Source organism: Ranitomeya imitator, chromosome 5 (assembly GCF_032444005.1).
Source record: "Ranitomeya imitator isolate aRanImi1 chromosome 5, aRanImi1.pri, whole genome shotgun sequence".
In the NCBI taxonomy this organism is placed as follows: Eukaryota; Metazoa; Chordata; class Amphibia; order Anura; family Dendrobatidae; genus Ranitomeya; species Ranitomeya imitator.
In genome coordinates, this window is record NC_091286.1 from 711,938,223 (window position 1) to 711,952,112 (window position 13,890).

A 13,890-nucleotide genomic window follows, 5' to 3' on the forward strand; every position below is an offset into this window, starting at 1 on the left:
TCCCAGCCATTGCCAATTTCCATTATCAAACACCTTTCTAGCTTATACGGGCAGAAGAGCTGGTTCCCTTCACTAACCCTTCCATGTTGATCCCATCTTGGACCGCCAGTGCCGTTCTCATGTTAGTGACTGCTGCCCTGTGTCTTCCCAATCCTCCGTGGTGTGGACGTATAAGTGAGGGATGTATCTCTGATAACCCATCCGCTAGTATTTATGACATAAGCTTAATGTCCTGATTTATCAATGTTTTGAGAACCAGGATCCGTTATATCTTTTCCACGTTGATGTAGTAGCTTAATGTGCGCCATATTTCCTGATTTTAGGAGAATTTTTTCATGTAACATGTGATTAAATCCATTTACCAAGGTTGGAGCAATACAAAGAGAGAGAGAGAGAGAGTACAAAGGAGGGCAACAAAATTAATAAAGGGGATGGGAGAACTACAATACCCAGATAGATTAGCGAAATTAGGATTATTTAGTCTAGAAAAAAGACGACTGAGGGGCGATCTAATAACCATGTATAAGTATATAAGGGGACAATACAAATATCTCGCTGAGGATCTGTTTATACCAAGGAAGGTGACGGGCACAAGGGGGCATTCTTTGCGTCTGGAGGAGAAAAGGTTTTTCCACCAACATAGAAGAGGATTCTTTACTGTTAGGGCAGTGAGAATCTGGAATTGCTTGCCTGAGGAAGTGGTGATAACGAACTCAGTCGAGGGGTTCAAGAGAGGCCTGGATGTCTTCCTGGAGCAGAACAATATTGTAACATACAATTATTAGGTTCTGTAGAAGGACGTAAATCTGGGGATTTATTATGATGGAATATAGGCTGAACTGGATGGACAAATGTCTTTTTTCGGCCTTACTAACTAATATCTTCATTCAATAACTTATAGAACTCACCCGTGACTCCATCAGGGCCCGGAACTTTGTTATTTTTTAATATCTTTGTGTTAACCACCTCCTCTTCTTTTATCAATGCATTAAGTCTATCTATCTGAATAATTCCTAGTAGGTAATGTCAATGTATTTACACAACGCTCACTCGTTTCTTCATCGACTTCATCTTGTTTGTAAAGTGTTGAGTAAAATTTCCTAATCGTTTCATTTACTTTTTTTTGGTCATTCTGTAATTTTCCACCAGAGTCCCTCAGGCTGTTAATATATGTTATGGGTCTCTTCTCATGGGCCATCTTAGCCACAGTTAAGTGTTTTTATAAAATATTCCCATTCTTTTTAGTTTTTGTTACAACTACCTGCTCCTAAATTCAGTGTAAGGAAAATAAACCCCTCCAGTGATCACTTTCCTAGATTCATCCCCTATCCGGAGTGCTCAGCCGGCAGAATCCAACACAAGTAACAAAGTATTGTCTCCTAACTCCTTCATGTAATTCATATAGCCAAGGATAATGTGTTCCTCCCGTACAGTCCTGATATAAATATCATATAGTCCTGACCTTCCGGGCCCTCAAGAAGATCTGTACATCTAATGTTCAGCCGTGTACATTGATCTTACAAATCGGACGAGACGAACCTGGAGAAGATGTTTTGGGAAATGACACCTATTATTAGTATAGGTAACAGGATGCCTTTCAGAGTGTTTCCCGTTATCCTCTGAGAAGTTACCAGGTTTTGTTCCCGTTCTTCCTCGGCTTCTATATCCAAGATGGATTCCATAGAAGAGTCCCCTGTATCACTGTCTGCCTGTATCTTTCTATCTTCACCCCACGCTGCTGAATCCACCACACTGCTGACAGAGCGGCCCAGACATCACCACCACCAAACCACTGGCAGCAGCTTTGTGTTGACTCTCGATCTCCAACTACCAGGGTCCTCGGACCTCCCAAACAGCAGGGAGTAATCCAGGTAGTCACTGCCACATGAGCTCTCCTGATGAGATGCACGGGCAGCTGCTGAGACGACACATAAATGTCATGTTCTTATGTTTCCCTATGTGTAATATTCATCAACATCTCTCCATATACAGGATTACACCATAGAGAAGAAGACATCAGGTGATTGTGTGACTCCCATCATCCATCTCCATGTATCCGGAAGAGGGAGCAGGAGTGAGAGCCCCATCACAGAAGCCCCACACTCCCCGATGCCTGAGAAGATCCTAGATCTCACCAACGAGATCACAGAGCTGCTGACTGGAGAGGTGACTGCTGGGAAATGCTACAGTAATACAGTGGAGGATTCTGGGTGATGAGAGGAGACTGCTGGGAGATTATACAGTATACACTGGAGGATTCTGGGTGATGGGAGGAGACTGCCGATCATTGCCATGGTGACCCGAGGTTGTCCTGACGACATCCAGGCTACGGCACGCCTATTCAACCATGCGGAGAGGATAAGAGGCTTGTGTCAGTGCAGCAGTAACAGTTACAAAGCATTGCACTCCATTATAGCAGCGATCAGACCGCTACACGTGCAAGTCCCATAGTGGGACCAAGTAAAAAAGTATTGAAAAATGGAGCGACCCGACCGACAAAATAGTCACACTAGTTAACCCCGTCAGTGAGCACCGTAAAAAAAAAATTATAAAACACCCAGCAAAAAACTTGGCTTTTTCATCATATGGCCGAACAAAAAGAGGCATAAAACGCAATAAAAAAGACAAATGTAAATAAAAATGGTTTCTCTGAAAACGTCATCTTATTCCGCAAAAAACAAGCCGCCATACAGCTCTGTGAGCGGAAAATGAGAAAAGTCACATAAGAAGGAAGGATGGTCCAGCGATGAAGCAGGGTAAGAATTAAGACGTCACATTTACTGATGGTCTGAAGATTACAGCAGCCTCATGTCATACGCTAAACCTGCGCGTTTCCGCTAGAGAGCCGTACTGCCGGTCTAGATCGCTGCTGGCGGACCGTTATTACATACTATTGGCTGTACGTCACATGTGGCTCATCAGCCAATGGAAAACATGCAGACAATTAGCTCACCTGCTGAAACAAATACATGCAACCCTGTTAAAAAGTAGCTGAATTACTGCATTGCTATGAGCGCCAACCACAGGGTTGCGCTCCTAGCAATCCGGCATCAACAACCATAGAGGTCTTCAATAGACCTCTCGTTGTCATGCCGTCGCATCACTGACCCCCGATCATGTGACGGGGGTCAGCGATGTGCTCATTTCTGGCCCGATGGCCGGAAGCGCTAGTTAAATGCCGCTATCAGCGTTTGACAGCGGCATTTAACTAGGTAATAGCAGAGGGTGGATCGCGATTCCACCCGCCGCTATTGTGGGCACATGTCAGCTGTACAAAACAGCTGACATGTCCTGGCTTTGATGCGGGCTCACCGCCGAAGCCCACATCAAAGCGGGGCTTCTGACCTCGGACGTTCTACCCTGTTCGAGGTCAGAAAGGGGTTAAGGGCATAAAAATTAAACGTTAAAAAATTCCTACATTTTCACCGAATTTCCAATAATTCATAAATAAACATAAGTCACATCAAACAAATTTTACCACTAACATGAAGTTGCGAGAAAACAGTCTGAGTCGGTGGGTTTGGATGAAGCTCCAGCGTTATTACCTCATAAAGTGACAGTGGTTAGAATTGTAAAATTTAGCCTGGTCATGAAGGTGAAAACAGGGTGGGGGTGAAGGAGTTAACCCTGAAGTTCTCCGCTTCAATTACATCTAAGTTTAATTTTAAATAAAAAATTTAAATAAAAACTCGCGACCTGCAGAGCTGAAATCGCGAGGATTCCTCTCTGGCCAATGATTTCTGCACCTAACTGTATGTTTGTCAGGTTCCTGTCAGGTGTCAGGATGCCGCGGTCTATTTCTCCATGGAGGAGTGGGAGTACATGGAAGGACAGAAGGATCAGTACCAGGACGTCAGGATGAAAAATGACCCAACGAGGAGCGACCGGGACAAAAGCAACATGACTGCAAGAATATTACTCCTCGCCCTGGAGATAATCGACTTGTTAAAGGGAAAGGTGAGAGTCTCCCATGAGATCACTCTGATCTCTACTAATATAACAGGACTGAAAAGATGGATAGAATCTGTGGTGATCGGCGTCTGTCACTGTACACAGGAGCACACGGTGGTGAAGAAGACGTCCGGTGACCGTGTGACCCCCTGTATGTCCGGAGGACGGAGCAAGATCCAGAGCCCCAACACAGAACCCCTGCACTCCCCGACACCGGAGAAGAAGGTCCTAGAACTGGCCAACAAGATCACTGAGCTGCTGACCGGAGAGGTGACTGCTGGGAGATTACGCTGGGGGATTCTGGGTGATGAGCGGAGAGGAGACTGCTGGGAGATTACACTGGGGGATTCTGGGTGATGAGCGGAGAGGAGACTGCTGGGAGATTATACAGTATACACAGGAGGATTCTGGGTGATGAGCATGACATCCAGAGAGGTGACTGCTGGGAGATTATACAGTATACACTGGAGGATTCTGGGTGATGAGAAGACTGCTGGGAGGTTATACAGTATACACTGGAGGATTCTGGGTGATGAGCATGACATCCAGAGAGGTGACTGCTGGGAGATTATACAGTATACACTGGAGGATTCTGGGTGATGAGGAGACTGCTGGGAGATTATACAGTATACACTGGAGGATTCTGGGTGATGAGGAGACTACTGGGAGATTATACAGTATACACTGGAGGATTCTGGGTTATGAGAGGAGACTGCTGGGAGATTATACAGTATACACTGGAGGATTCTGGGTGATGAGAGGAGGCTGCTGGGAGATTATACAGTATACACTGGAGGTTTCTTGGTGATGGGAGGAGACTGCTGGGAGATTATACAGTGTACACTGGAGGATTCTGGGTGAGGAGAGGAGACTGCTGGGATATTATACAGTATACACTGGAGGATTCTGGGTGAGGAGAGGAGGCTGCTGGGATATTATACAGTATACACTGGAGGATTCTGGGTGATGAGAGGAGAGTGCTGGGAGATTATGCAGTATACACTGGAGGATTCTGGGTGATGAGAGGAGACTGCTGGGAGATTATACAGTATACACTGGAGGATTCTGGGTGATGAGAGGAGACTGCTGGGAGATTATACAGTAAACACTGGAGGATTCTGGGTGATGAATGGAGAAGAAGACTGCTGGGAGATTATACTGTATACACTGGAGGATTCTGGGTGTCGGTCTCGTTGTCAGGTTCCTCTCAGGTGTCAGGACGTCGCTCTCTATTTCTCCATGGAGGAGTGGGATTATGTAGAAGGACACTGGGATCAGTATAAGGACATTGTGGTGGAGGAGCACCGACCTCTTGTATCACCAGGTAAGAGGAAACCTCCGTCATTTCTTTGTGGCCGCACTGGCAGATATAATACAGCCTCACTACTGTCTCAGGCCGTGCATACACGTGTCTGTAATTATTGTTAGTATAATTATTATTTTTAAGATTTTGCCCGATTTGTAAGATTATTTTGCCTGTATCTGAATGTGCACTGATGATCATGGAAGAGGAGCAGGTCTGCTGTGGGATGTGGTCTGGAAGTCCAGGGGTCTCCTTTATGTTACCCATGATCATTGAGGAGAACTTCTCAGACACAGTTACTGCGGAAGCATGAACCAAGGGAGGATCCAATATTCTTCACTTTCTGTTCCCCTGGTGATCGTGGGATGTGCATTGGATTCTATAACAATCCTCCTATATCCTCCATCCTGGATCAGAGGTGGAACATGGATGAGCCTTTACATGTGAATATTTGATTGAAAAAAAAAATAATGAAATCTATTTTTATTTCTAACAGAAAATGGAAGTGATCCTTCTGGAGGAAATGTCATGTTATCGCAACAATATCCTATAAAAAATGAAGATTTCCTGCGTCACTCTTCAAGAGAAAACCTTAATACCCTCAGTATACATCGAGAACATCTTGTTAAATATAAGAAAAGTCACACAAGAGCGAAGCCGTATTCATGTTCAGAATGTAAGAAATGTTTTTCACACAAACATCATCTTACTAGACATCAGAGAATACACACAGGAGAGAAGCCGTATTCATGTTCAGTTTGTGGTAAATGTTTTACTAGCAAATCAAGTCTTTTTACACATAAGAAAATTCACACAGAAAAGAAACCGTATTCATGTTCAAAATGTGAGAAATGTTTTATATTTAAATCAAGTCTTATTACACATGAGAGAATTCACACTGGAGAGCTGTATTCATGTTCAGAATGTAACAAATGCTTTTCAGACAAATATCATCTTATTGGTCATCAGAGAATACACACAGGAGAGAAGCCATATTCATGTTCAGTATGTGGTAAATGTTATACTAGTAAATCAAGTCTTGTTACACATAAGAAAATTCACACAGAAACGAAGCCGTATTCATGTTCAGTATGTCACAAAAGATTTGCACAGAAATCAAGTTATATAACGCATGAGAAAATTCACACAGGAGAGAAGCCGTATTCATGTTCAGAATGTGAGAAATGTTTTACACGTAAATCAAGTCTTCTCACACATGTGAAAATTCACACAGGAGAGAAGCCATATTCATGTTCAGAATGTGGGAAATGTTTTAAAGAAAAAGCAAATATTGTTGCTCATAGGAAAATTCACACAGGTGAGAAGCCGTATTCATGTTCAATATGTCAGAAAGTTTTTAAATATAAACAGAGTCTTACTGCACATGAGAGAATTCACACAGGAAATGCATATACATGTTCAGAATGTGGAAAATTTTTCATGAGTAAAGCAAATCTTATTACTCATGTGAAAATGCATACAGAAGTAAAGAAGTATTCATGCTCCGAATGTGATAAATGTTTTAATACTGAAGCCCTGCTAAGTTCTCATCAAAGAGATCACACTGGAGAGAATCCAGTTACATGTAGTGAATGTGGGATCTGTTTTATATATGAATCAAGTCTTCTCAGACATAAGAAAATTCATGTTCAGAGTGTGGACAATGTTTCTTTAAACGTATCCTTTCAGGTGAAACATCAGAGAAGTTACACAGTAGAGAAGCCGTACTCATGCTCAGAATGTGGAAAATGCTTTATTAGCAAAGACAAACTTTATAGTCATCAGAGAAGTCGCACACAAGGGGGGAGCTGTTTACTATGAAACATTTTTACAAAGATTTACAACATTTTATTCAGTTTTACAAAGAATATTATTTTTTTTTAAGTAAACCATGCTACTTGTAGACATTAAACTGGCTGTCCACTACTAAGACAACCCTATCTAAATGAATGTTTGCCCAGTTAATTTAAAAACCCTTATACTCAGCTCTTGTGTTGGTGCCATTCCAGCGTAGTTCGCACTCACTTTCTTGGGGCTCATGTGACGTTGTAATAGTGATGATCGAGCATTTAAAAGCTGAAATGCTCTGCACTTGAATCGAGCAGGTTAGACGCTTGGGCTGGCTTGACTCAATTGTCGAGTATAATATTTTATAATATATTATATATTATAAATATTATTTAATATTTTTGATAAAGCACTGCCTAATTTTTTATGGGATACAATATTTAACCCCTTTCTGACATGGGACGTACTATCCCGTCGAGGTGGGGTGGGCCCCCATGACCACGGACGGGATAGTACGTCCAGCGCGATCGGCGGCGCTCACGGGGGGAGCGCCGCCGATCGCGGCCGGGTGTCAGCTGTTTATCGCAGCTGACATCCGGCACTATGTGCCAGGAGCGGTCACGGACCGCCCCCGGCACATTAACCCCTGGCACACCACGATCAAAGATGATCGCGATGTGCCGGCGGTGCAGGGAAGCACCGCGCAGGGAGGGGGCTCCCTGCGGGCTTCCCTGAGCCCCCCGCAGTAACGCGATGTGATCACGTTACTGCGAGGGTCTCACCTCCCTCCCTGCTTCCTCCAGCCCCGGATCCAAGATGGCCGCGGATCCGGGTCCTGCAGGGAGGGAGGTGGCTTCACAGAGCCTGCTCAGAGCAGGCACTGTGAAGGCTGCAGCGCTGCATGTCAGATCAGTGATCTGACAGAGTGCTGTGCACACTGTCAGATCACTGATCTGTGATGTCCCCCCCTGGGACAATGTAAAAAAGTTAAAAAAAAAATTTCAAAATGTGTAAAAAAATTAAAAAAAAATAAAAAAAAAAAAAATTCCTAAATAATGAAAAAAATATATATATATATTATTCCCCTAAATACATTTCTTTATCTAAATAAAAAAAACAATAAAAGTACACATATTTAGTATCGCCGCGTCCGTAACGGCCCGACCTATAAAACTGGCCCATTAGTTAACCCCTTCAGTAAACACCGTAAGAAAAAAAAAAAAGAAAACGAGGCAAAAAACAACGCTTTATTATCATACCGCCGAACAAAATGTGGAATAACACGTGATCAAAAAGACAGATATAAATAACCATGATACCGCTGAAAGCGTCATCTTGTCCCGCAAAAAACGAGCCGCCATACAGCAACATCAGCAAAAAAAAAAAAAGTTATAGTCCTGTGAATAAAGCGATGCAAAAATAATTATTTTTTCTATAAAATAGTTTTTATCGTATAAAAGCGCCAAAACATAAAAAATTAATATAAATGAGGTGTCGCTGTAATCGTACTGACCCGAAGAATAAAACTGCTTTATCAATTTTACCAAACGCGGAACGGTATAAACGCCTCCCCCAAAAGAAATTCATGAATAGCTGGTTTTTGGTCATTCTGCCTCGCAAAAATCGGAATAAAAAGCGATCAAAAAATGTAACGTGCCCGAAAATGTTACCAATAAAAACGTCAACTCGTCCCGCAAAAAACAAGACCTCACATGACTCTTTGAACCAAAATATGGAAAAATTATAGCTCTCAAAATGTGGTAACGCAAAAAATATTTTTTGCAATAAAAAGCGTCTTTCAGTGTGTGACGGCTGCCAATCATAAAAATCCGCTAAAAAACCCGCTATAAAAGTAAATCAAACCCCCCTTCATCACCCCCTTAGTTAGGGAAAAATTAAAAAAATGTATTTATTTCCATTTTTCCGCTAGGGCTAGGGTTTGGGCTAGGGTTAGGGCTAGGGTTAAGGCTACAGTTAGGGTTCGGGCTAAAGTTAGGGCTACAGTTTGGGTTGGGGCTAAAGTTAGGGTTGGGGCTAGGGTTAAGGCTACAGTTACGGTTGGGGCTAAAGTTACGATTAGGGTTTAGATTACATTTACAGTTGGGAATAGGGTTGGGATTAGGGTTAGGGGTGTGTCTGGGTTAGAGGTATGGTTAGGGTTACCGTTGGGATTAGGGTTAGGGATGTGTTTGGATTAGGGTTTCAGTTATAATTGGGGGGTTTCCACTGTTTAGGCACATCAGGGGCTCTCCAAACGCAACATGGCGTCCCATCTCAATTCCTGTCAATTTTGCATTGAAAAGTCAAACGGCGCTCCTTCCCTTCCGAGCTCTCCCATCCGCCCAAACAGTGGTTTACCCCCACATATGGGGTATCAGCGTACTCAGGACAAATTGTACAACAACTTTTGGGGTCCAATTTCTTCTCTTACCCTTGGGAAAATAAAAAATTGGGGGCGGAAAGTTAATTTTTGTGAAAAAATATGATTTTTTATTTTTACGGTTCTACATTATAAACTTCTGTGAAGCACTTGGTGGGTGAAAGTGCTCACCACACATCTAGATAAGTTCCTTAAGGGGTCTACTTTCCAAAATGGTGTCACTTGTGGGGGGTTTCAATGTTTAGGCACATCAGTGGCTCTCCAAACGCAATATGGCGTCCCATCTCAATTCCAGTCAATTCCGAGCTCCAGTCGCTTCCGAGCTCTGCCATGCGTCCAAACAGTGGTTTACCCCCACATGTGGGGTATTGTCGTGCTCAGGACAAATTGTACAACAATGTTTGGGGTCTATTTTCTCCTGTTACCCTTGGTAAAATTAAACAAATTGGAGCTGAATTAAATTTTTTGTGAAAAAAAGTTAAATGTTCATTTTTATTTAAACATTCAAAAAATTCCTGTGAAGCACCAGAAGGGTTAATAAACTTCTTGAATATGGTTTTGAGCACCTTGAGGGGTGCAGTTTTTAGAATGGTGTCACACTTGGGTATTTTCTATCATATAGACCCCTCAAAATGACTTCAAATGAGATGTGGTCCCTAAAATAAAATGGTGTTGTAGAAATGAGAAATTGCTGGTCAACTTTTAACCCTTATAACTCCCTAACAAAAAAAAAATTTGGTTCCAAAATTGTGCTGATGTAAAGTAGACATGTGGGAAATGTTACTTATTAAGTATTTTGTGTGACATATCTCTGTGATTTAATTGCATAAACATTCAAAGTTGGAAAATTGCGAAATTTTCAAAATTTTCGCCATATTTCCGTTTTTTTCACAAATAAACGCAGGTAATATCAAAGAAATTTTACCATTGTCATGAAGTACAATATGTCACGAGAAAACAATGTCAGAATCCCTGGGATCCGTTGAAGCGTTCCAGAGTTATAACCTCACAAAGGGACAGTGGTCAGAATTGTAAAAATTGGCCCGGTCATTAACGTGCAAACCACCCTTGGGGGTAAAGGGGTTAATATTAGTTCGTTCTCCTGTTCTAAACCGTTATATTTATATATATATATATAATAAATTATAATATAATATTATATTATTATTTTATAATAATTATTAAATATAGTACAAACCGCTGCATGACCATCTTTACCCTCGCCTACTGTATTCTCACCCATCCCTTGTAGATTGTGAGCCCTCGCGGGCAGGGTCCTCTCTCCTCCTGTATTCTCACCCATCCCTTGTAGACTGTGAGCCTTCACGGGCAGGGTCCTCATTCCTCCTGTACCAGTTATGACTTGTATTGTTTAAGATTATTGTACTTGTTTTATGTATACCCCTCCTCACATGTAAAGCGCCATGGAATAAATGGCGCTATAACAATAAATAATAATAATAATAATGGAAGTTAATGGGAACATCGAGCATTTTTTTGGGAAAACTAACATGAGTACTGGGGGAGGCAAGAAAAGTTTTGAAATAGATGGAAACTGCTCTAATGGAATAGAAAAAAACATGGGGAAGACGTCTGGACGCATCTGACTCCCAGGTGGCTGTTGGCAACAGTGTTGTCATAGTATTACATAATTACATTACTATTATTAATAAAACATACAAAACAGAAGATAATATTGATTTTGTAGGAAAAAATGTTAGGAAACATTCTTTCCTGTATAATGACTTGTCTAAAAGGCAAAATTAAAAAGAAAAAAAAAATTACATGGGGTCCCCCCCCATCCATATTTTTGATAATCGGTAAAGCAGAAAGCCGCAGACTTATATTATCAGGTTGGGAAGGTCCATGGTTATTTGGCTCTTCCCAGCCTAAAAATTGCAGCCTACAGCCACCCCCAGAATTCCGGCACATCGCCCTGCTCTTTCTGATTGCTCTGGTGTGGTAGCAATCGCTCACAGCTTTTATTTGTCAAAAATCACAGCTGCCATCAATTCCTGGTGTTAGTAATGGAAAAGCTAGATGACTTAGGACAAATTTTAAAAAACTTTATAAAACATAAACACAACGCGTTACTGACTGTTAAATATGCTTATTTCGCACATTTATTTAATCTGGACTCTTTACCAGATGCGATGCTCTAAAGAAAAATGTCATGATATTTCTCCTAAACAAATGTAGTGGTTTATTGGATTGTCCACCTAAAAGCATCATTGCAGCAAAACATAAAATGGATGAAATAGTTACAAAGAGATTGTCCATTTGTTCCCCATCTTTCCTGAGATTCTGAATGGTAAATGGTGTCTGTCTCTGTCATGGATTACGGTAGAAGTCATCATGGCTGACTCACATACCAGCTGTTCTTTCCGTCTGTGTAGAGTCTGAAGTCCGTAAAGAGTGAAGGAGAAGCCCCTCCATGAGCCGTGATTATATATGTCCCATAGAGCACGTGTTCTCTCTATATGGTGTTAACTTTTACTCTGTGCTAAATATACAGGAATAACAAATGTAATGTCAGCAAAACCTTCCACGAGGCTCAGTACAGAATTCAGTGTAATAATTCAATAATTAATATTTAACACTGACATGTAGTATGATATTGTTCTCTAATTAGGAGTTTGTCCGTATTCCATATAGCGCTGTATTAATTGAATTTTGTTACATTTATTTTTATAATTTCTATGTCCACGTTGGTGGTTGGTTGCTTTAAATGGTATATCCCATGATTTCTTGATATTCTCTGTGACTTGGGGTGGTCCGCCAGAAACGCGTCAGAGTGAACCTTCCCACTCACCATCATGGATATTAGAGCAATATTGTAATCGTTATGGAATAAAGCATTGAAGACTTTCTCCATGTCTGCTGCAATCTGTCTTCTTCCTTTGTAATTAGCTGAGTGCACGTCCTCCTGACGGCTCCGTGATTAGTTTCCCCAGGGCTCGTTCAGACGAGCGCTCTATAGGTACGTGTGCTGTTCCTATGCACCGTGAAGAGCCGGTGTGCCGATGCACATGGCGGATTCTCCACATGAACCAATGGTTTAAGTAAAAATTGTAGCTGGCATTATTCGGGTCAGATTTCTGGAGCAGACGTGTGTATTGTGGGAAATCAGGCTCCATTGTGTCTTCTCAGTCTCCATTTTATGCTCTAAATCCATCATGTAACATTTCTGCACAGAAATCCCCTACCTATTCCAAGTGTTTAAGAAACTGAATCAGAGACAGACACCTAAACAGAGACCGACATGTAAACAGATCCCACCGCTGCCACCACATGTGAAGAACCCACACCTTGCCACACCTCCTGATGTCACTTTTCCATCAGAAGGATCACCGGATACGGTCTCCTCACTTCCACCAATGTCCCCTAAGGTTATGTTAGCTCAGCTTGGCACGGTTTTTCCCAGACACCCTTGTCTTCACGGGGAGTGAGGGACGGTGGCCCACGCAGCTGCTGACTTGGCACCACACTCGCTCACAACCCTGAGAGACCCTTTTCACTAGCGCCAGTGAAACAGTGCTGCCAGCTCGGTATTACTGACACCAGTAATATATATAAGTCCAACCTATTAAAGGGATTATATCGGGACAGAAACTAACGCCGGTAGCATGGAAATTTAAAGCCAAGAACACGGATGTTTGAATTCATGAATCCAGATAAAAGGGCAGCCAAACTTTAAATTATATATTTGAATATGAAAGTGAAGCTAGTGGGCACCAGTCTTATATTCCATTGGTATAGACACATTCCTCTCATGGAAAGAATTGCCATCTGCAGCCTTGTTCAGTGGTGCTTCACCATAGAAATCATATATGCATTTTGTAAAGAGAAGAACGGTGGCACCCACCATAAGCTTCGGTAAAATAGTCCTTTATTTCATCATTGACATCAGAAAAAGCGCAGGTGGTGTGCAGGAGTGTAAAAAGCTTGACGACAGCCACTTCACGTTATAAACTTCCCTTCTTTGTGGCCACTTGTTCACTGATGTGTTTCTACTTCCTTAAATTAAGGTGAGCAACATCTGCCGCAGTTGTCCATGCTGCTTTAAACCAGTCAGCACACATCCGGCCCCCCAGCTATTCACACTTATGATACAAACATACTTATCTTACCCTGTTTGGCAGCTTGTTCCTTACCTCTGCATCCTTTATATAGCAGACAGAAGTCCACCAGAATGGCAGCGCATCATGCCCGACTTCTAAAGTGAGATTTAAGGTCTTAAATTGAAAACCGTTCCAACACCCTGAACTTTCCCTGCAAGATCTATTATTCTCCATTTTCCCATTCCCTAAATAACTATCCCTGTTTACATTTTATTTTCTACAGCCTACCCTGTCTCTGTCCAGCAGGAAAAGGGAAGTGGGGGTCTTCACCGGTTTGAGATGAATTCTCCCTTTTGGACAACCCCACTTTGTAGATATATTTATGTTTCAGGATACTGGGTTCACTA

General features: G+C 42.0%; 1 protein-coding gene across 1 annotated transcript in view; it reads left to right on the plus strand.

Annotated features, from left to right (window-relative positions):
* LOC138637973 (zinc finger protein 91-like) overlaps positions 1–12,296 on the plus strand; it is a 207,656-nt gene extending 195,360 nt beyond the window's left edge. Inside the window, exons 13-17 of the mRNA XM_069726895.1 lie at positions 1,993–2,166; positions 3,766–3,957; positions 4,057–4,221; positions 5,152–5,275; positions 5,751–12,296. Coding sequence (XP_069582996.1) covers positions 1,993–2,166; positions 3,766–3,957; positions 4,057–4,221; positions 5,152–5,275; positions 5,751–7,075 — 1,980 coding nt within the window. The 3' untranslated portion in view covers positions 7,076–12,296. The remainder of the gene's footprint in view (positions 1–1,992; positions 2,167–3,765; positions 3,958–4,056; positions 4,222–5,151; positions 5,276–5,750) is intronic.
* The last annotated feature ends 1,594 nt before the right edge of the window (positions 12,297–13,890 follow it).